The 22,429-nt window shown below is 36.1% G+C and overlaps 1 protein-coding gene across 9 annotated transcripts in view; it reads right to left on the reverse strand.

Moving 5' to 3' along the window:
* The window catches only part of MARCHF7 (membrane associated ring-CH-type finger 7), a 48,502-nt gene that overhangs the window by 8,262 nt on the left and 17,811 nt on the right, over nt 1-22,429 (reverse strand). For all 9 annotated transcript variants that reach the window (XR_002173781.3, XR_004527425.2, XR_002173780.3 and 6 more), the window contains exons 3-7: nt 14,085-14,280; nt 12,289-12,441; nt 9,570-10,674; nt 6,037-6,206; nt 42-151 (exon numbers count right to left, since the gene is read on the reverse strand). Coding sequence is in view for 6 of the 9 variants with exons in the window: in XM_019922516.3 (XP_019778075.1) it covers nt 42-151; nt 6,037-6,206; nt 9,570-10,674; nt 12,289-12,441; nt 14,085-14,280 (1,734 nt within the window). In the remaining 3 variants the exon portion in view is untranslated. The remainder of the gene's footprint in view (nt 1-41; nt 152-6,036; nt 6,207-9,569; nt 10,675-12,288; nt 12,442-14,084; nt 14,281-22,429) is intronic.

Raw genomic sequence — 22,429 nt, forward strand, 5'->3', positions numbered from 1 at the left:
AATAGACACTTACCAAGGTAAATTAGGCAAAATATACTAACTTGTTCATTTGCATGAGCTCTATGTAGTTCATGAATATCAAAATCCTCCAGGTTAAGCTGCAACTTCTCTTTACAGAGTTCACAGGTGGTTACAGCCTCTAGCGAAGAACCTGGTAAAAAAATTACAAGTAAAGCTTAATTTTGCAGGGTCACCACAAAACATTTTTCCTTGTAGGTTTCAGCTTGGAATACAGAAAACTGAAAGGAAGGCAGGGAGGAAGAGATAGCAGGGAGACTGTGCTACAACCATAAACCAGTAATGTCTCCTAAAATATCAATCAGTAACACCTGATGTGCATGTCAAGTCCTAATCTGTGGTACCTAAGCCTCCACCCATTATTTGTGGTTCAGCCCACCAGATGCTCATACATTTTGATATGGGAAGCTGACAATGGAATGTTATCTGTACTTCCTACTTCCTCAAGTACTCTGGCAAGATGCCAAGAAAACATGGTATCTAAAACGACTAGTTACATATACTCAGGCTAGCATCTTTAATGTGACAACATATACTAAGACCTTCTGTGGTCTAAGAAATGTGTCTTCCCTGCAGGATAGAAGGCAAAAAAAGGGATCCACCTTTGTTCAGCTAAAAACAGCCCCCCTCCGCCATGAAAAGAATGAAGTCCTTATACATGCTACAACTAAGTAAAATAAGGCACAAATAAGATACAAAAAGGACAAATGTTGTATGATTCCACTTGTAAGAAATATGTAGAATAAACAAATTCACAGAGAAAGTAGATCAGAAGTTAGCAGGGGCTGGGGAGGAGGGGGAGAAGGGTGTTAGTGCTTAATGGGTATAACATTTCTGATTAGGATGACTTAAAAGTTTTGTAAATAAATAGTGGTGATGATCACAAAACATTTGGAATATACTTAATGTCACTGAATTATATACTTAGGATTGGTTAAAAGGGCAAATTTCATGCTATATCAATTTATATTTTACCACAATTAAATAAAATTCCGTCTGTCCTATAGGCACTCAACATTTGGTTACTCCTAAGCTTCTGGCTCCAATTAAGTAAGTCTTGTCTAATTAAATAAATAGACATTTTCCCCCTTGTGTTTATTTTTAGACAGGGTTTTAAAATGAAAAAATGTACTAAAAATTAGAGCAAGTCATGTGCATAAACAAGATAAAGATTTAGATTCAATTTAACTAACATTTACTGAGTGTTTGTTATGTGCCAAAATAGATTAGAAGTTCTGGAGATTCAGGATAAGTCCATAGTATTATGACCTGATGGAGAATATAAATAATGTGAAACTTCAGAAGGCTTTCTCTTATCAGACATTTATTCTCTGATTCAGAAGCAGGAAAAAATGTGATGGTCATAAAATATGGACACTGGATATCATTAAAACAAAGTCTTTCACATCTTAGGGTTTCATTTTTCTCTTCCACGGAACAAGTGACCTACAGAAGTTGTTCAAAAAGGCCATACGCAGATGGGAGGAACCCATTTATCCCTACAGTCTTTAATCCAGGACTCTGTCCTTTACACCCCACCTCATTCAGTAGGCCCTGACTGCATTTGCCTAAACTTGTACTAGACGTATTCTATTTATCTTTGAACATCCTGTAGAGTTTTAACAGTCCATATATAGTAGCTGCCTAATAAATGTTGAAATGAATCTCTACCAGAGAATCACCTACCAGATGGGGTCTTTATGTAAATACGAGAAAGCCTTGTGGAAACTTAAAAGGAAGGTTCAGTTCTTGAGATCTTAACATTCATTTGACCATGAATACTTATTATTACCTTTAAAACCTATTTAATTGAGTACTTACTATGAGTCCAATACTGTGAGAAACTATTCATAAACATCATCTCATTTGACCATAACAACAAGCTATTACTCAATTTTATTCATGATGAAACTGAGGCTCAATCCCAGACCTACTTAAAAATGTTTAGGAATGGATGTGAGGCATCTATATTTTTAAAAACTCCAATGGTTAATATTTTGATCAGCAACCAGGGTTCAGAACCAATGTTAAAAGAGACTTACTCAAAATCCTATAGTTAAGTGTTAGAGTCCATATTCCAACCTAAGCATGTCTAACTCCAAAAATCCAATGTTCTTAGACAATATATTGTGTTATCTGTTTTCCTGCCTACATAATACTAACAATCCAATTGCAAATATAACAGAAGGTGAGTCAAGTTGTTTTTCATTTTGGTAATACCTAACATCTCTGGACCCTTGCTAAGTGTCAAGAACCATGCTGAGCACTCATTTTATCTTAATAACACCCCAGGGTGGTGACTAATAAAGCCTATGAGGCTGTCATAACACTATACAGCCAAGAAGAGGCTGCTACAGGTAAGACAGCCCTATCCCACAGGTTCGGGAGCAGGTTAGGTTACAAGAAAAGATAACTCCCTACCCCAAGGAGGCCTTTGCTAACCTTGCTGCAGGAAAAAAGTTTCCCACTAGCCTCGTAATCTCCAGTTTGAATAGGTTACTCAAACTTCTCCAACAGATTATTAAAATTAATACCATCATACCTCACAACCTGTTTGCCTATGCTACCCAGCTATCATCATCAGACTGTCCTTTTCACACAATTATGTACATTTATTACTCTGGTCTAATTTCCCACCCTACTAGTCACATTCTTACCCTACGAGTAACATTTCACTAGGTCCTCTGGTACTTATAGTCTAACATTAAATTCCTCTTAACCAATCTCCTTTATGAATTATCTCTTCAACTGCAAGCCTGAACCACAGTGCCTCACAAACTGATACATACTCTTCTGCAGCCATTTTTTCCCCCACAATGCTTTGTACCTCAGGACCAAGAAATAGGGATAGATGCCCCCTCCCCACACCTCTTGCTGTTTTGAAACCCTAAGTCCCTCCTCATTCATTAATGACTTTAGCACGTCTCTTCTTTACCCAGCTTATTTCCTGGCTATTTCAACATGCACATAAGACCACATTTGATTCTGACTTCCTCAACATCCCTGCTTCCAATATTACCCTTCCCCACCTAAGCCACCTACTTTATGGTCATACCCTTGACCCTGTCATTGCAGTGTACTACTGCACTACTCCTAAAATCCGTATTTTAAGCATCGTCTCCTGTGCACCTACAACTTTTCATCATTTTAGCTCACCTACTCTGGCAATTCTCTTCAATGTCACTGAGATTCAGAGACACTGACCCTACCACTTCTCGCTATCCACTTCCTAATGTCCTTACTCCCTTCCTTATTTCGTCTAATTTCTAGGCTTACCACAACTACAGCCTTATAACACCCTTAACTCCCTTCATCATACTTGCCTGGCAAAGGTCCCAACCCCATCGAACTCAAATCCTCATCTGTATCCAAGTATCTGAAAACTGCTTCTTAAAAAAATGTACATGTATCCCAATCCCACTTTTAAATCATATTCATGGCCACAGATTTTTATGGACATTAGTACTACCTGAAAACCCTGAAAGCATTTTAGAATGTTATTTTCCCCACACATGAAAATCTCTTAACCCATCCCCTCATCAGCTAAAGACCTTACTAAGAAAACAAGCAATTACATAGGAATTCAAGCACCTTCTCGCCAAAGCAACAAACTGATCAATAATCCATATCCACACTAGCTTTCTAGCGATGAAGTACCCTTTTTCCTATTAAAGGCTAACTACTCAACTTGTGCTCTGGATCCCATCTTTCCCTTCCCTTTTTTTTTTTGCGGTACGCGGGCCTCTCACCGCGGGTACGCAGGCCTCTCCCGTTGTGGAGCACAGGCTCCGGACGCGCAGGCTCAGCGGCCATGGCTCACGGGCCCAGCCGCTTTGCGGCATGTGGAATCTTCCCGGACCAGGGCACGAACCCGTGTCCCCTGCATCGGCAGGCAGACTCTCAACCACTGCGCCACCCTCCCTTCCCTTTTCATAATTTTTTTTCTCTCCATTGTATCTCTTGTTAAAATAAAAAATGCCCTCAAATTTCTACCTCGAAACAAAAACAGAACAAAAACATGTACCATGACCCCATATAACTCTCCAATTCCTACTGTGTCTCCAATCTCCTTGACAGTAAAGCTTATTGTAAGAGGGCGTCTATGCTGCTGCTTTCTCAGTCTTACTCAGCTCAATTTAATCATAAAGACACCTCCCCACCACCTCCCCAGCACTGAAGTCACCAAGGTCATCCATGCTACCAAATCCAGCTGTCATTTCTTTGTTCCTTTTTTTTTTTTTTTAAGATGTACCTGGGCCTCTCACTGTTGTGGCCTCTCCCATTGCGGAGCACAGGCTCCGGACGCGCAGGCTCAGCGGCCATGGCTCATGGGCCCAGCCGCTCCGCAGCATGTGGGATCTTCGTGGACCGGGGCAGGAACCCGCGTCCCCTGCATCGGCAGGCGGACTCTCAACCACTGCGCCACCAGGGAAGCCCCATTTCTTTGTTCTTATCTCTTTGTTCTGATTTCTTTGCAGTACCTGACAGGGTTGGTTACACCCTCTTAAAACATTTTCTTCTTCTGGCTTGCACAACACTACATTTTCTCAGTTTTCTTCATACCAGACTGAGGCTGCTCCTCAAATCTCCTTCTCTGTTCCCACTAAGCGTTTGGGTGCCTCAGGGCTCTGCCCTTGGGCTCATTTTTTTAATATCTGCTCTTGCTCAAGTGACCTTACTTAATCTCAAATCTTAAAATATTACGTGCTCATGATTCCTAAAACTGTTATTTTCTGTGCTAAAACCCCTGAAACATCACGCCTGTCTTGCTAACTGCCCATAACCATTTCCATATGGTTATTTAATAAATACAATATTTCTTCAAATACAATATATACAAATACAATATTTCTAAAACAGAACTACGTTTCCTCTCCCAAATTTATTCTATTCTGTCTTCTTTATTTTCAGTAAATGGCCCCACCATTTATTTAGTTGCTCAAGGCAAAAATATGAGCTTCGCTAAATGTTCTTTCTCCTTCACGCCACCACATCCAATCCACTGGCGAGTCTTATAGAATCTACCTCCAAAACATACCAGAATCCCTCATCCATTTCTACCACCACCATCACTACCTCTTGTAAAGACAGACTCCTGGTTGGTCAACACAATAGATTCCCGGTTGACCTCCCTGCTTCTACTCTTGTCCCACTAAACTCCACTCTTCACAGAGCAGCCAAAACATAAATAAGATCATTTCACTCCCCTGACCTTCAGTGGCTTCCCACGACACTTACCTAAAAATCTAAGCTTCTGACATTAACTCTCAAAGTCCTAAATGAGCTAGCCTCTGCTAATCTCTCTTACCTCAACTTATCACCCCTCTCCTTTCCCACTAATTATATTCCAGCCATGCTGGGCCTTCATTCAATTCCTCAAACACACCTAAGTCATTCCCACCTTAAAGTCTCTGTACTAGTTGTTCTGTGTGCTGGAATGCTTTTCCTTTCATTCTAGAATAGCTAGCTCCTCTTCGTTCAAGTATAAATGTCCTCACCTCAACAAGGCATTCCTTTAACACGTAATCCCACCAGGAGAGCAAGTGCCTTGTCTGTCTTGTTCTCTGTATCCCACATCTAGAACAATGCCTGGCTCCATAACAGGCACCTAATAAACAACGACTCCCTACAGTAATCTTATTGCTGCATAGCAACATTAGAGACAATAAAACTTTCTCAAGGACACATAGTTGGTAAACAGTAAGAATATTTCTTTGATTCAAAAAGATATTGCATGATGTAAGGGTTACCAACAATAACAAATTACAGTTGCATTATACATGTATGACAGTAGATTGTTCAGTAAATGAAATATAAGAAACACTATTATACGTTAAATTTATGAAGCAAGACTAATGCTCTTCAATGCTTTTGCTTCAAAAAATGATTGATGCTTTTGATAAGAGTATAAATTTGACAATCAGTAAATTATAACCATATTTGTTAATTAAAATGCATACATACGTGCATCTCTTGAAAAAACTGTGAAAACAAAATACACAAAAGGGTAAATCTTACCAGAGTTAATTTTGGCCTGTAACCATTTTTTCATACACTCTTGGTGGACATATTGCAAACTTCCTGTGCACTTGCATGGCTCTATCAGCAAGTTAGAGGATGATGCAGCTGCCATCTGACAAATTCTACATAAATCACCTTCTTCTTCTTCAGAGTCCTCTAAAAGGAGGCTGGAAAAGAAGGTACATTTCCTAAACAGAGCTATCAAAACCATCCTGGTTGGTCATTTCCAATCATACATAATCCCAAACAATATCATGGTCTCTCTAGGTAGAAAAAAGGCAAACAACAATAATAGTAAACAGGAACTTCTAAGAAAAACTGTATCAGTAAGAATAAAAATTATAGTAAATATTTTAAAGGTAAATAAGGTAGGCTATCCTATTACTTATCTTCAAATGGTTTAAGTAATTATCTTTTGTACCACAGTTTATTTTTTTAAATTTTATTTATTTTTTATACATCAGGTTCTTACTAATCTATTTTATAAATATTAGTATATATATGTCAATCCCAGTTTCCCAATTCATCCCACCACCACCACACCCCACCCCTGCTACCAGAGTTTAAATTCCATATTTTTCACAATCAATTTGTAAGTTTCACTAAGATTTTAATTTCTGCAGTACCACAGACTACTTCAATTCCAGCAGTATAAAGATAATGTACTTATATACCCATCACTTTTGTCCCTGCAAAACTTTTTTTTTTTAATATTTATTTGGCTGCACCAGGTCTTAGTTGCGGCACGAGGGATCTTCGTTGCAGCTTGCGGGATCTTTTAGTTGTGACATGTGGGCTCTTAGTCGCAGCATGCGGGATCTTTTAGTTGTGGCATGTGGGATCTAGTTCCCCAATGGGATTGAACCTGGGCCCCCTGCATAGGGAGCACAGTCTTAACTACTGGACCACCAGGGAAGTCCCTGTTCCCCCAAAACTTTTAAGACAAGTTTGATGAATTAAACAAATATTGACCTGTGATTTTTCAATTTACATGTTAGCAGAGCCACATATGTTTAAACTGATAAGCTTTTTGTATTAAATCATAATAAAAAAAACCAAAAGAAGAGATTTAAAAATTTTTCATTTTCCCCACCCCAGCGATGTTATTAAATCATCCTTATTTCTACAAGGGTAGGCTTTTAAAGTGTGGAGCAGTTTCCATTAACCTATGTCCTCTATTTCACAGGCCAACATGGACTGCTTAATTTAAATGCAGAATGATCACTGTAAGACAAGTAGTTTTTTAAATTAAAATCCCTATTGCCTTAGTGTACTGCTGACATGAAAAAGGTACTCAGTAAATTGATGATACAGAATGCTAAACTGTTACTGAAATATAACCTGGATTATATGGGTTCCAAATGAGTTTAGCAAAAGATGTGTGGAAAGAGGAACAGGCGTACTTTTAGGTGACTTTCATGCCTAGGATTAACCAGAGATACAACCTCAAGCATTAACATTTATGTTTTACCTTTAGATATAACTTTCTTTGGTTGGTAAGTTTTTACTTTGGGAGACTCAATTTTTTTATACTTTTATTCATTTAATTGTAAAGTATCTTATAATCCTCATTTTTAAGCAAAATATGTAATAAAGGAACACACACATATAAACTCTGTCAAAATAAGCAACAAATGCTGCTTTTTAAACTATCTTACCAGACAGGGTGGTGATGGCTTACTTAGTTTCTCTTTGGAAATCACTAAATTAATTTTTTGCCCTACTTACACTACTGCACTCAAATTAATCTAACTTTGAGCACAAGAAATATAATAGTTACTACATTACTCAGTAGACAGCTTGCAATTAGAGGGAGCCCCTGTAATAACATTAAAGCTAACACTACCAGGGCAGAGTAAATCTTTCTACAAGGAAGGAAAAAGCGCAAATTTTAAAAGAAGAGAAGAGTCACACGGTAACAATTTGTCCTATATAAGGGAAAGTGGGAAGATATTAGTCAATGTTCAGTATCTCAGAAAGCATGCGAAGCTCCCTTTATTCCCCAGAGCAAGATTTGAATGTATTTCCTGTTAAAGACCATAAGACCCTAAAATGATATAACAACTATGCTCCCCCAAAATTCCATCACATGGGGCCTTTATGAACAAGAAAAAACAAAAACACCCAACGACCTTAGCTTTACGTAAGTCTTTTCTTCTTACAAGTATATTTTACATCTACTATCCTATCCCATTTTATCATAAAACTAATTTTAATAGGTGGAAAAAGTAAGTAACTACGCTTACACGACAAAATAATTAAGTTGGAGTGAAAAATCTCAGATCTTTAATCTTTTTTTTTTTTCGGTACACGGGCTTCTCACTGTTGTGGTCTCTCCCGTTGCGGAGCACAGGCTCCGGACGCGAAGGCTCAGTGGCCATGGCTCACGGGCCCAGCCGCTCCGCGGCATGTGGGATCTTCCCGGACCAGGGCACGAACCCATGTCCCCTGCATCGGCAGGCGGACCCTCAACCACTGCGCCACCAGGGAAGCCCTTTCCCAAAGATTTTTAAGCAACTAAACTCTACAAAAGATTTCACATGAATAAAAAGATTCTAAGTCCTGAATTTAAACTGCTATCTCTGTCAAATAGTCACAATATATAAAGAATATTCAGTATACATTTGGACTTAAAAAGAAAATTTTAAAATTTGTGGAAACGATTTTAACTTATTCCAAAAAAGATCTGAAGTGAGAAATACAAATAAATGGTAAATAAATGATCTTATTTTTTTGTTATTTATTTATTTTGCTGCACTGGGTCTTAGTTGTGGCACGTGGGATCTTTAGTTGCAGCATGCAAACTCTTAGCTGTGGCATGTGGGATCTAGTTCCCTGACCAGGGATCAAACCCAGGCCCCCTGCATTGGGAGCGCAGAGTCTTGGCCACTGGACCAACAGGCAAGTCCCAATAAATGATATTATAAAGGCTGAAACATTGTCTTGATAATCCACAACGACTTGGGCTGCTTTACCAATCCCATTTAGCACTAGTCTTCCTAGAAACAGGGTAAGAGATTAAGATTTTGTATATGTAAGATTTGTATATTTGTATATTAAGATTTTGTATATTTTATATATACATATATCTATATGTATCTGTAGCCAAAGCTGGTTAAAAATAACCTTTAGATTATTTCCCAATGCAATCTACACCCCCAGTGCCCACCACCAGTATTAATTCTTATCCATTTTACTTCTGAGCAAGACGCTAACATCTTACTGGATGTAAATTTTAAGGCAAGAAATTTCAGACATCACTCTTTTTTGGCAGGGGGTTCACAGGCCTCACTGCCGTGGCCTCTCCCGTTGCGGAGCACAGGCTCCAGACGCACAGGCTCAGTGGCCATGGCTCACGGGCCCAGCCGCTCCGCGGCATGTGGAATCTTCCCGGACCGGGGCACGAACCCGTGTCCCCTGCATCAGCAGGCGGACTCTCAACCACTGCGCCACCAGGGAAGCCCCAGACATCACTCTTATGAGAAACCATTTTAGAAACAAACAGGCTTAAGATAGGTATTCAAACTTACCTCTCTTTTATTTTTTGCAGTCTTTCTGGGTCTCTTGAGGGTACACTTTTAGTTTTATCATTTTTTCCATCAGATGAACTCCAACCTGAAGGAATAATATCTACAGTGATCATGACATTGTCGGTCAAATTACTTCCAAGTGCCGGGGGCACTGCAAATCGGAATAAGGAACCAGGAAGGATCCCTGTTATTCCTGTACTTCGTCCACCGTGAGCCGAATCCGATATGGAGCCACCCGTAGCAGCACTGCTTGGTGCTGCAGATGCTTGTGGTCTGCTGGCAGTAGCCCCAAGGGGATCACTCTGTGCTTCAAGGTGAACCACTTCATTTGATTCTCTTCTAAAAATATGATGAGATCTAGATGGTATATCAGAGGTAGATATCCTTGAAGATTCATCTCGTCCCTCTCGCCTCCTTCTAGAGAACAAAGGTGTGCATCTATTTCTAAGTGAGGAAGATAACCATGGTCCTGTATTTCTACCTTCAGATTCTTGGTTAAAATTTTGGGAATCTGGCTCAGAGCTATGATTTTGGCTAAGAGATGACAAACCCCATCTTCGCCGAAGAAATCGAAATCCCTGAGAAGCTTCGGATGCCCTGTTATCAGGACCATCAGAAGCTGATGCTGCATTACGAGACTGTGAAGCTGTCAAGATTCTTGGAGAAATGTAAGAATTCTCAGAACTCAGTGATCTTGTATTCAAGGAATCCTGACTAGACCTTCGTGAAAAAAAAGTAGATGACATACTAGAAGCTATACGTGACAGCAATCTCCTTGTTGTACGCCTACCTTCATTGTCAGAAGATTCTTGAAATGATCTTTGAGATGAGCCAACCCTATTTGAACTGCCTATAGTTGAGGTTTCACCTCTATTTGAAATATAAGAAAATCCAGGCTGTATACTGCTTTGGGGAGATTCTAATTCTCTTGGAGAAAAATTTGATCTTAAAGAATTTCTACCAGAGTCCCTAGAACATGGTATGGTCTGATGTTCAGAAGGCATTTGGTGATTTGTAGATGATGTATTCAATTGTAAAGTGCTCAAAGAGTTCTCTTTTGGTCTTGCTCCTTGTGAATATGAAGAAGGAACTCTGTCTTGAACATCTATTTTTGAAAGAAAGGAAAGGTAGTCAATTACATGAAAAATTTGTGCATTATTAAGGTTGTGTCTATTAACCACTAATCACTGCCAAAATTAAACACTGGATTCAAACTGAATACTGGCGTATTATAACTACACAGCTTAACTATTATTACAGAAAAAATAAACATATTTATCTATCTTTCTATACCTTTGGTAAAATCCAATACTACTGTATAAAGTCAGCATTACAAATTTTTTAAAAAAGAAATGTATTATAGCTTATGAGAGGCAAACATCAATCTACCAACTTGATGAAGTTAAAACAGTTGAATTTATTAATCAGAAATTGATATGGTAGAAGAATATCTAACATCTAAATGGATAAGGGATTTTAAATGGGCAAACAAATTCAAGGTAAATGACTCATAACAAGTAAAAGCAAAATAATAATAGAGTGTTTTGGAGATTTTTCTTACTCTGGAACAAGAACAAAAGTTATTTCACATAAATACTATCACCCTTATAATTTTACAGCAAACCATGCTAACAGTTCAAAATTTCTCCAATGTTTTATCTTTTCTTTCAAGTTAACAGCAGTGACTCTTACACCCGGTTACTCATCAGACATAACTATGCTTTTTTTTTTTTTTTTCCAATACTGAGTCAGAAGAGAGCCCTGGCATCTGCGATTTTAATAGTACACTACTGATGTTTCTAATCATCAAATGGAAAGAGAAATACCAAAGCATTCCTTCATAAAGAATATTCATCCATACATCTAGTTTAACAGCTAGATTGCTACTGTGCTAATACATGGTGCCTCATGGAAGGATTAACTGTTAGGGACCAAATCAATTCTATTCTGTACATTTTTACGCCCCAAACCGAGAAGCTACCGACACTGTCTACTAAAGCTCCTCCACCCAAAGCCAAGCAAATGAAAAGATGCTTTCATTTGTCTTAAATAAAGCAACGGCTTGCCCCAACAGATTATTTAAAATAATCTAGTTAAATCTTTAAATAGAAATGTATCTTCTTCTCTGTAAATCAAATTCCACTTCTGTCTGCTATATTTCTCAACTTCAATTAGCACCTTTTATCTTCAGTTATTTAGTATTATTGTCTTATGGCATTTATTTTTTTTAAGGTGGCTCTGTCGCACAATGGACAGTGCATTGGACTTCTATTTTTTTTAAAGTTTTGGCTTATGTACACTGACAGAAACAGTGTGGGTCTTTATTCCAACTAAATGAAAATAAAGACAAATTCATGTTAAACTAAAGGAATTCTAAATTATGTCTTAAAATGATGATTTCAGGTTTTAGTTAATTCACAAGGCAAATTATATTGTAGTATACAAGAATTATCAAGTATATGTAAAACATACATTCTTAAGAGTGAAAAAATTATAGGCAGACAGAATCTGGATACTCATGTATATCTAAATATTTTATATTTACATTTTTAAAAGTAAAATGACAAATAAGGTTGAAAACATATCAAGCTATCCTGTATTCTAAATCTTTATAATATTCACTTCATTTATTCCTTTGTACTGTGATTTTAACGACATACAAAGACAAAAATGTAACATTATTAGATAAATTATGCATAACAATATAGTTTATACATACATGATGAAGTTGTGAAATCACCACTTCGGTGACTATAATCCATAAGATTACTAATGGAGGAATCTGCTCTCCTCTCTCTCATTAAGTCAGTTCCAAATGATCCAAGTACCACTGGTGACGATCTGGGAACTTGACTATGCCTCCAAGAAGAATCTTAAAATAATTGAAGAAGTCTTAATTCACAGAAAGCTTTCAAGGTTTCTGATGACAACAAATCTTCAGTATTACACAGAGAGGTAATTATGGTTTATTACAGGAATCCCCAGTTACACAGTTGCAATCAAAAGCAAAACTGAGCAAAACATAAATTATTCACTAGTGAAATAATCACTTATAAAATTATCTCCTACTCAAACACATCCTTCTCTAATACTATAATCTACCCCCATCTAGGATGTCAATGTCTCACTCACTAGAACATCTGACCATACGATATATAAACATGACGTAAAATGATTACAGAACAAAAATATAAAGCTTGTCAAAGATGCAGAATTTCATGAAAAGTTGATCAAAGTGATGTCGGAGAACAGCCAAAATCAAAATCAAAGCCATCTCGAAATGAAAGAGGTTTATACTGTAGGTTATAATACTATTTTGTCAGAACTATTATTGCCACCATATTTGGTTCATTCTTATGCTAAGAAGTAATGTATCGTTGCAATTATAATCTAAACTTTGTTAGATATGATTTCATTTAAAAAGAAATTAAAAACTAAGTCTCAAAACTTTCCCCCCTCGCCATTTACCTTGAAATTCTGGGTCTTCCTCTCCTAGTCCTAACAGCCTTAATAATTTCCCTTCGTTAAGGGAAACAGCCCAGGGTTAATGCTATGCCTTCACAGACCAGAGGAGAACAGAAGTATCTCTACACAATGGTATTTGTCTACAAAGTTAAGGTCAGTCTGCTCTTACCCATCACACTACTCTTAAAATCCTTCAGATGGGCAGTGCCTTTCCCATGGCGGTCCTGCCTATCGAAATAGAAAGGAATCGCTTACACTAATTCAATTAGTAGTACATATGCATTTCAAGAATATTATTCTCCAACTGTGTCATCACAAGTTTTATCTTACCTTAAAACTATTTCAGGCATTGGCTAGTGTTTCATTTGAAGAGAAGTATAAGTGAGGAAGTACCTCTCAACAAAAGATCTTTCCAATTTGTGCAACAAATGTGTGCCTGTATCTTAGTATCTGTGAGTACAAGATACTAAGCATGGAACTTTAAGCGTAAGTCTTTCATACCAGAGTGGTAAAGTGACTTGTCCAATGTCACATAGTTAGAGGACTAGAACCATAGCTTTCTAATTCCTTGTATAGAACTCCCACTAGAATATCGCCAACTATTTTTTGTTTAACTAAAGAATTTCTACATTTTCTGAAAATATGTGTTATATAGCACAATGTTTATTATTTACAAAAAATATGCTAAGGAAACATGTATCAGTAAATCTGGCTTTCTTATTAACAATTTAAAAATTTACCTCCTATAGTAACCAGCAAAATACATGTCACTTTTACTAATTTTATTACCATATGTATCAGCTATTCTAATTAATTAAAATCTGCTAATATCCTGTTTGTGTAAGATATCTGTACCAAATTTAGAACAAAAATCCAAGATGAAGAGTTAATTTCAGTTCTAACTTAGTTAAGATTTTGGAACCTCCGCTCTATTTCTGACCCAGTCTTATGTGCAATCTACTTGCTTATTAGTACACTACATCTTGGGAAAAGGGCTTTTGTCCAAAATACATACACAGTGATTTATATTTATACAAATTTAATTATTACCTGATACTGCATTTAAACCATGTCCAACACTTCTCCCAGCTGAGGTAGATGTACAGTTTGTACAGGAAAGTTTAGGTCTTTTTGAATCATGATCCCGTTGCTGGTTTTGCGATCTTGAACGTGCTCCCTGAGTTATCTCAGACTCACTATACCATGTAGACTGAAATGGTAATGCAGATGCTGATGCTGATGTAGACTGTAAGTTAAAAAAAAGTTTTTTAAAGGAACAATAAAACACTTGCAATTTTTAAATATTAAATTTAAATATTACATTTAATCTACAGTGCTCTAATAAATTCCCAAGGACCATTCATTCCTCACAGACACAAATTTTTCTACCATGTAGGTTTTTCATAGTCTTTGTTCCCTTCTACCACTTGTCCCTTTACTTTATACTTTAATTGTACTTTGCTAGGTAACCAATCTGATTTAGATTATGTCTTCTATGTAACTGAATATAAACACTAGTCTAGGAAACACTGAAGAGTAAAAACTTTATATGTAATCATTTTGTTCTCCTGGTTTAATATTAACCTTTTGAGGAACCTTGTTTCCTCTTCTTAGATAAACAGAACACCAAGAAAGGCACCAATACAGAAAGTGACTGTGAATACTCCACTATAAAAATAAGATTTTCAACTAATACAAAATGTATCTGGATCTTATGTCCATCTCAGGAATACAGTAAAACACTATAAATGGTACTAAAAAAAAATCCTAATATACGGAATTTCTTCATCAGTGAAGGAAGAAACAGCTAAAACTACATACTGTAAAACTCTAAGCTCAAGGTTTTTTCTTTAAACATATAATTATATGTACAACAACATGAAATAACACAGAAGTTACAATGTACACACACACACACACACACGCAAACACAGAAAGAGACCAAGAAGGACGAATTTGACGCATAATCTCTGAATTGCTTGAAGACACTTACCACTAACGTAAAAGTTATTTCTAGGAAATAACTTATTCTAGGAAATAAAGGAAAAAAGACATTTATAAACCATTTTAACATGTAAGTAGATGGTAAGTAGTTCATTTTATTGAAGAATATTAAAATGAAACAACATTCTTTAAAGTGTTATATTTCTTGACAAAAGAAAAGTTAAAAATGGAATGTTATCATGGGCCATAAATTCAGTCTATATTAACCTAGTATTATAAACATAAGAGCCCAAATAATGTGCTCCATCAAAGAGTTTTAGAGTACAGATAAATAAATAGGTATAATGTAAGTAAGTACTGTAATAGGAGATATGTTGAAAGTTTTACAGAAAAAAAAAAAACTATGTCTGAGGAAAGCAGGGGAGAATTCATAGATGATTAACTATGAACTCCATAGGTGGAGTTCACTGAGTAGGCAAATGAGGAAGGAGATTATAGACAGACAACACAAAAAGATAAAAAGATGTCTCAACTATTCTGCCAAGGGAATTCTTCTAAGGCATCACTACTTACTTGATCTCCGATTATCTTTTAATTATGAGAAGCATACTGCATGCATTCAGGGAACTGTATTAGTCCATGGTAACTCTACAGAATAAACTGTGCACATACATGGAAAAGCAGAAGATGCAAAGCTGAAAAAAGTAGGAATGGGCATATCAGGATTTCATCCATCCCTTGCCCATTCAATATTTTGCTAATTAAACGTAGAACTCCTCAGCTTAGCACAAACTTGGTCTCACAAGCCTTTCACACCAAGCTGTCCACAGAGCCCCCAATCAATGAACTGGAATAGCACATGAGACGAAATTCATGAGATATTTCAAAATGAAATCATTTTATGTGCCATTGTCAAGGTATCAGGGACTTATTCCTGCAGGCCAGTGGTTCTAAGACCTTTGAATATCAAAGACCAAAAATTAAAAAAAACTGGTTTGATTTAAAATTTAGGAAGAACTGCCACTTTTGACAGGTAAGGAAAACGAGAATAGCGAATACCACCTAACCCCATTCCCCAATCTTTTAAAAAGGGCATTTTATATGCTCCTAAAACAAGAACATAACAGAATAAAACAGACTTGTAAGGTGAATAAATTTTACTTGTACAAAATTCCTAACTTGTCCTTATTTTTCTCATTTTGCATGGACTGGACAAATTGTTATTGAATAGCACCTCCACAAATAAGACTTTAGGAGCTACTGAAGGAGGTAATACCATCAGATCAACTACTTACAAAGATCTTTAGAGCATTGTGGAAGGTTAAAAGAGTGGTATGGACAAAAAGTGGGCAAATCAGGAAGTCACTGGACTAGCAAGAAATGCTAGTAATTCCCATTACTTTCGTTTGTTGGGACGAAAGTAATGGGAATAGAGAGCCATTATAAAAGATAAAAATTCATCAAATTTAGAGACAACGTGAGAAATGAACAAAAAGTCTATAAAGTCACTCCACAGTTTTCTGGCACTGGCCACTGGTGAGATAAAGACACACTCACTGTTCGGCAATTTTCATGACTCACAACTCTAAAAGGTAACCTATATGTCATCCCAGAGACAAAAATACTCAGTATAGGAGAGGAGAAATAAAGTCTGACCAATTTTTCTGCTGGCTTAAATTCAAAGTCAAACTTTTCCCTGGTTCCTACCAATTCAATTTTGTCCACTGTTCAAATATTCTCAGTGTGAAGCAATTAGCTTTTTTCCCCCTCTGAATTCTTTTAACAATTAAATAAAGGATGGGGTTCATTTATACACTATCTTATCTCTTTTGCTATCTAAAACTACTGGTGGCCAAACGAAATCAGGAAGAGTCTGTCTCCAAAGTATACTTAAGTATACTGCCTTGCAGACACCAGATGCTTAAAAAAGTACTTTTGGGGTTGTTTGCACTTAGTTGTTATGAATAATGCTACTATGAACGTCTGTGTTCAAGTTTTGCGTAGACATGTTTCTAATTTTCTTGGGTGTAACTAATGGGTCATATAATACCTCGAAGTTTGACTTTTAGAATAATTAATAAACTGTTTTCCAAAGTGGCTGTACCAGTTTAAAACCCCACAAGCAATTTATGAGGGTCCAAATTTCTCCACAACCTTGTCACCTCTTGTTATTGTCTCACTTTTTATTTTAGCCATTCTAGTGGGTATGAAGTGGTGTCTCATTATAGTGTACATTTGCATTTCCTAATGGCTGATGTTGAGCATCTATTTATGCGTTCATTTGCCATTTGTACATCTTTGGACACATGTCTATTCAGGTCCTTCGCCCATTTTAAGCTGGGTTTTTTTTTATTGTTAGGATGTAAGAGTTCTTTACATAGTCTGGTTACAAGTTCCTTGTCAGATAGCATATCATTTACAAATATTTTCTCCCATTCTGTAAGTTGTCTTTTCACTCTCTTCATGGTATCACTTGACTCACTAGTTTTTTAATTAGTTAAGTCCAATTAATCTTTTTGCATTCATTACCTCCAGACTAAGAACATTCATATGAAAATAAGAAGTGGATAGAATTATTAAATATCCATTCAAGTTCCATGGAGTTCTCTCTCATTTTCACTAAATTTCCAGTCTCTACCCCAAATAAGTAACAGATTTGGCTCCTGTAATAAACAATTTTTATGGGTTACTCTCAAAAGGCTATCTGTGATTAGAAAGGAAAATTGTATGGTATGTGCAGGGGGCTGTCTAGCCCAACCAAAGTAGCTGAATACTACTTTGTGTATCTGAGAAATCATATTAAACAGTTTGAAAACTTGATGGAAGGGAAGTTTACAAACATTCTGTAACTACTAGCAGGCATCCAATTTTCATTTTATTTACTTACTTATTTTTATCTTCATGATACTTATTTAGGTTGCCCTTCCAACAAGAGGTTTTTGGGAAGGACAGTCAATGAAATCATTTATTTACCATTAGTATTGTATAAGTCAGTATTTGCATTCAGAAAATAATTACTTCTAAAAAAGGCTAAAAAATATTCCCAATGCAAATGCCCTTAAAACAGTACAGCAAAAAAGAACCTTAATGAGAAAATATTTGTAAATCATATACCTAATTAGGAACTTGTAACTAGAATATATAAAAGAGTAAGAATCAAGAGTAAGCTTTCAAAACAGAAAACACCAAGCCCACATGGGTTCACTGGAGAATTCAATCAAACATTTAAGGAAGAAGTTATACTAATTCTCTACAATCTCTTTCAGAGGAAAGCAGCAGAGAAAATACTTCCTAACTCATTCTATGATATGATGAGGCCAGCACTACCTTAATTCCAAAACCAGACAAAGACATAAGGAAAGAAATCTATAGAGCATTCTCTCTCATGAACACAGCTGCAAAAATCCTGAACAAAATATGAGCAAATCGGGAAGTCCCTGACAGTATAGTGGTTAGGACCTGGTGCTTTCACTGCTGTGGCCTGGGTTTAATCCCTGGTCAGGGTACTAAGATCCTGCAAGCCGTGTGATGCAGCAAGAAAAAAAAAATTAGCAAACTGAATCCAAAAAAGTACAAAATCCAATACCCCTTTATGATTAAAAACTCTCAGCAAACTAGAAATAGAGGGTAGCTTCCTCAACTTGATAAAGAATGCAAAGAATGCACAGTTAACATTATATTTAATGGAGAGAAACTCAAAAGCCTTCACACCAAGATCAGGTACAAGGCAAGGATGTCCTTTCTCACTTTTTTTAAAAACTGACATATATTGATATATAACATTATATCAGTTTCTAGTGCACAAGGTAATTATATAGACACACATATATAATGACCACTACAATAATTCTACTTAACATTCCCCACTACATAGTATAATTTTTTCCTTGTGATGAGAACTTTTAATATCTACTCTCTTAGCAACTTTCAAATACACAATACAGTATTATTAATTACAGTCACCATTCTGTACACTACATCCCCATGATTTATTTTATAACTGGAAGTTTGTACCTTTTGACCACCTTCACCCATTCTATACTCTGCTTTGGGTAGTACAGATATTTTAAGAATATTAATTCTTCCAATCCATGAGCATGGAATATCTTTCCACTTATTTGTGTCTTCTTCGATTTCTTTCATCAATGTCTTATAGCTTTCAGTGTAGAGGTCTTTTACTTCCTTGGCTGAATTTATTCCTAGGTATTTTATTCTTTTTGATGCAACTGTAAATTGGATTGTTTTCTTAATTTCTCTGACATAATAGATTTTTGTGTATTGATTTTATATCTTGCAGCTTCACCAAATTCATTTATTAGTTGTTTTTTGATGGGACCTTTAGATTTTTCTATATATAGTATCATATCATCTGCAAATACTGATAGTTTTACTTCCTCCTTTCCAATTTGGATTCCTTTTCCTTATCTGATTGCCCTGGCTAGGACTTCCAATACTATACTGAATAAAAGTGGCAAGAGTGGGCATCCTTATCTCATCTTGCTCCTGATCTCAGAGGAAAAGTTTTCCACATTTCTCCAGTTAGTATGATGTTAGCTTTGGGCTTGTCATATATGGCCTTTATTACAATGAGATACGTTCCCTTGACACCCATTTTGTTGAGTTTTTATCATAAATGAATGCTGAATTTTGTTCAATACTTTTTCTGCATCTATTTGAGATGATATGATTTTTAGCCTTCATTTAGTTAATGTAGTGTACCATGTTAATTAATACGCAGATGTTGAACCATCATTCTTGCAAGCCAGGGATAAAATCTCCCTTGACCATGGTATACGATCCTTTTAAATTATTGCTGAATTCAGTTTGCTAATATTCTGTAGAGGAGTTTTGCATTTATGTTCATCATGGATACTAGCCTTTAATTTTCTTCTCTTGTAGTGTCCTTGGCTAGTGTTGATATCAGGGTAATGCTGGCCTCATAAAATGAGTTAAGGAGTGTTACCCCTCTTCTATTTTTTGGAAGAGTTTGAGAAAGACTGGTATTAATTCTTCTTTAAATGTTTGGTAGAATTAATAAGTGTTCTGATCCCAGACTTTTTTTGTTGGGAGGCTTTTGATTACTAATTAAATCTCCTTACTCATTACTGGTCTGCTCAGATTTCCTAATTCTTCATGATTCAATCTTCATAGGTTTTGTGTTTCTAGGAATTTATCCATTTCTTAAAGGTTGTCCAATCTTTTGGTGTATAACTGTTCATAGTAGTCCCTTATGCTACTTTTTATTTTTGTGGTATCATTTGTAACATCTCCTCTTTCATTTTTGGTTTTATTTATTTGAGTCTTTTTTTTTCTTGGTGAGTCTAGCTAAAGATATGTCTATTTTGTTTATCTTTTCAAAAAGCCATCTCTTATTACACTTATTCTTTTGTCTTTTTAGTCTCTATTTCATTTATTTATGTTCTGATCTTTGTTATTTTCACTTCACCACTCTTTTTTTCAACACTGTACTGGAAGTTCTAGCTAATGCAATAAGGCAAGAAAATAAAGTAAAAGGTATACAGATTGGGAAGAAAGACCTTACTTGCAGATGACATGATTATACAGAAAATCTGAAAGAAAAACTCCTGGAACTAACTAATAATTATAGAAAGGTTTCAGGATACAAGGTTAATATACAAAAGTCAATTGTTTTACTATATATCAGCAATGAAAAAGTAGAATTTGAATTTGAAACTAAAAACTCTTACAATTCAATAATAAAATGACAAATAAACTGATTTAAAAATGAGCAAAAGATCTGAATAGACATTTCTCCAAAAATATAAAAATAGCTAACCAGCACATGAAAAAATGCTCAACATCCTGAGTCACCAAGGAAATCCAAATCAAAACTACAAGACACTACACTTCACACCCACGACAGGATGGCCAGAATCAAAATGTAAGATAAGTACAGGAAAGGATGAAGAGATCAGAACTTTCATGTATAACTTCTGTGGGAATATAAAATGGCCCAAAGGGTTTGGAAAACAGTGTAGCAGTTCCTCAAAAAACTGAACATAGAGTTATTGTATGTATGATTCAGCAAATCTACTCTTAGGTATATACCCAAGATAACTGAAAACATTAGTCCACAGAGAGACTTGCACATGAATGCTTACAGCAGCATTATTCGTAATAGCCAAAAGGTGAAAACATCCCAAATGTCCATCAGTGGTTGAATGAATTAACAAAATGTAGTACATCCATACAATAGAATATTATTCATCCATAAAAAGAAATGAAATACGGATACTGCTATCATCATGTAGATGAACTTTAAACAAACATGCTATGTAAGACAAGCTAGTAATAAAAGACCATACAGAATGTTTCTACTCATGTATATGAAAGTTCCAAATAAGGAAATCTACAGAGACAGAAAGTAGATTAATGGCTGCTTATTGCTCAGGGGGAGAGGAGGGAGACAGTTTAGTGACAGCTAAAAGATCTGGGATATTCTCTTGAGGTAATGAAAGATTCTGAAGTTGACTATGGCAATGGTTTGCACAATTCTGTGAATATACTAAAAATCACTGAATTGTACACTTTAAATGGGCAAGTCATATGTTATATGATTTATAACTCGATAAAGCTATTATTAAAAAAATAATCTTAACAATTGCTGCAAATGCAACCAATGTTATCCACTGGACAACGCTTAATCAAGAGAAATCATATAACGCACAGTAATGGAAGCAAGTCCAGAATAAAATGCTCTTCCTTGTCTCCTCATTTCCATGAATCAATGCCTTGACTGTGATGACTGACAATTCCTGCTTAAAAATTTTCCAGACCATAAGCAACAACTTAAAACTTTGACCTCTTCTTTATTTTAAATATTCACATGCTGGAGAGTATCCATATCCAGGCTAATGCAGAAGTCTTACATTCTAGTTTCTATTCAGAATGAGCAGTCTTCTCAATTATCACAAAAAAGACAGCTGATCTTAAGAATGTATGGATTCATGATGCCCAACTTTATGAGAAATCTAGGTAAGAAACTTTATGTTTACACAAAATGGAATGACTAGGAGTTCATTTATCCCTCAAAATATCCTAGGATTAATATCTGGATCAAGACAGACTACAAGAATGTTAATATTTAGATCACTCTGTTGTCCCTTTACAGAACTGTTTTCACTGACCTGTAGTTTGACATCATGTCCTTTGCATATACTGTGTACCAAGAAATAGGTTCACTAAACTAGGTATATACTTATAGTATGAATACTGCCCTGAAGACACTGTCGTCTATATCATTCACTGTCCCCGCTTTCAGACTAAACTGCCAAGCACTGCTTCCTTTTCCTTATGAACAAAACACCTTATAGACCTGGTTGTGTTTCCCTGTGATCTCCTGCCACCCACACAAGGGTCGAAGTTTAACTTTAGAATACTGCCAAGGGCTTACAAATGCATACCAATGTTATAAACAACCTTAACTCACT

The sequence above is a fragment of the Tursiops truncatus genome, chromosome 7 (assembly GCF_011762595.2).
Source record: "Tursiops truncatus isolate mTurTru1 chromosome 7, mTurTru1.mat.Y, whole genome shotgun sequence".
Taxonomy (NCBI): Eukaryota; Metazoa; Chordata; class Mammalia; order Artiodactyla; family Delphinidae; genus Tursiops; species Tursiops truncatus.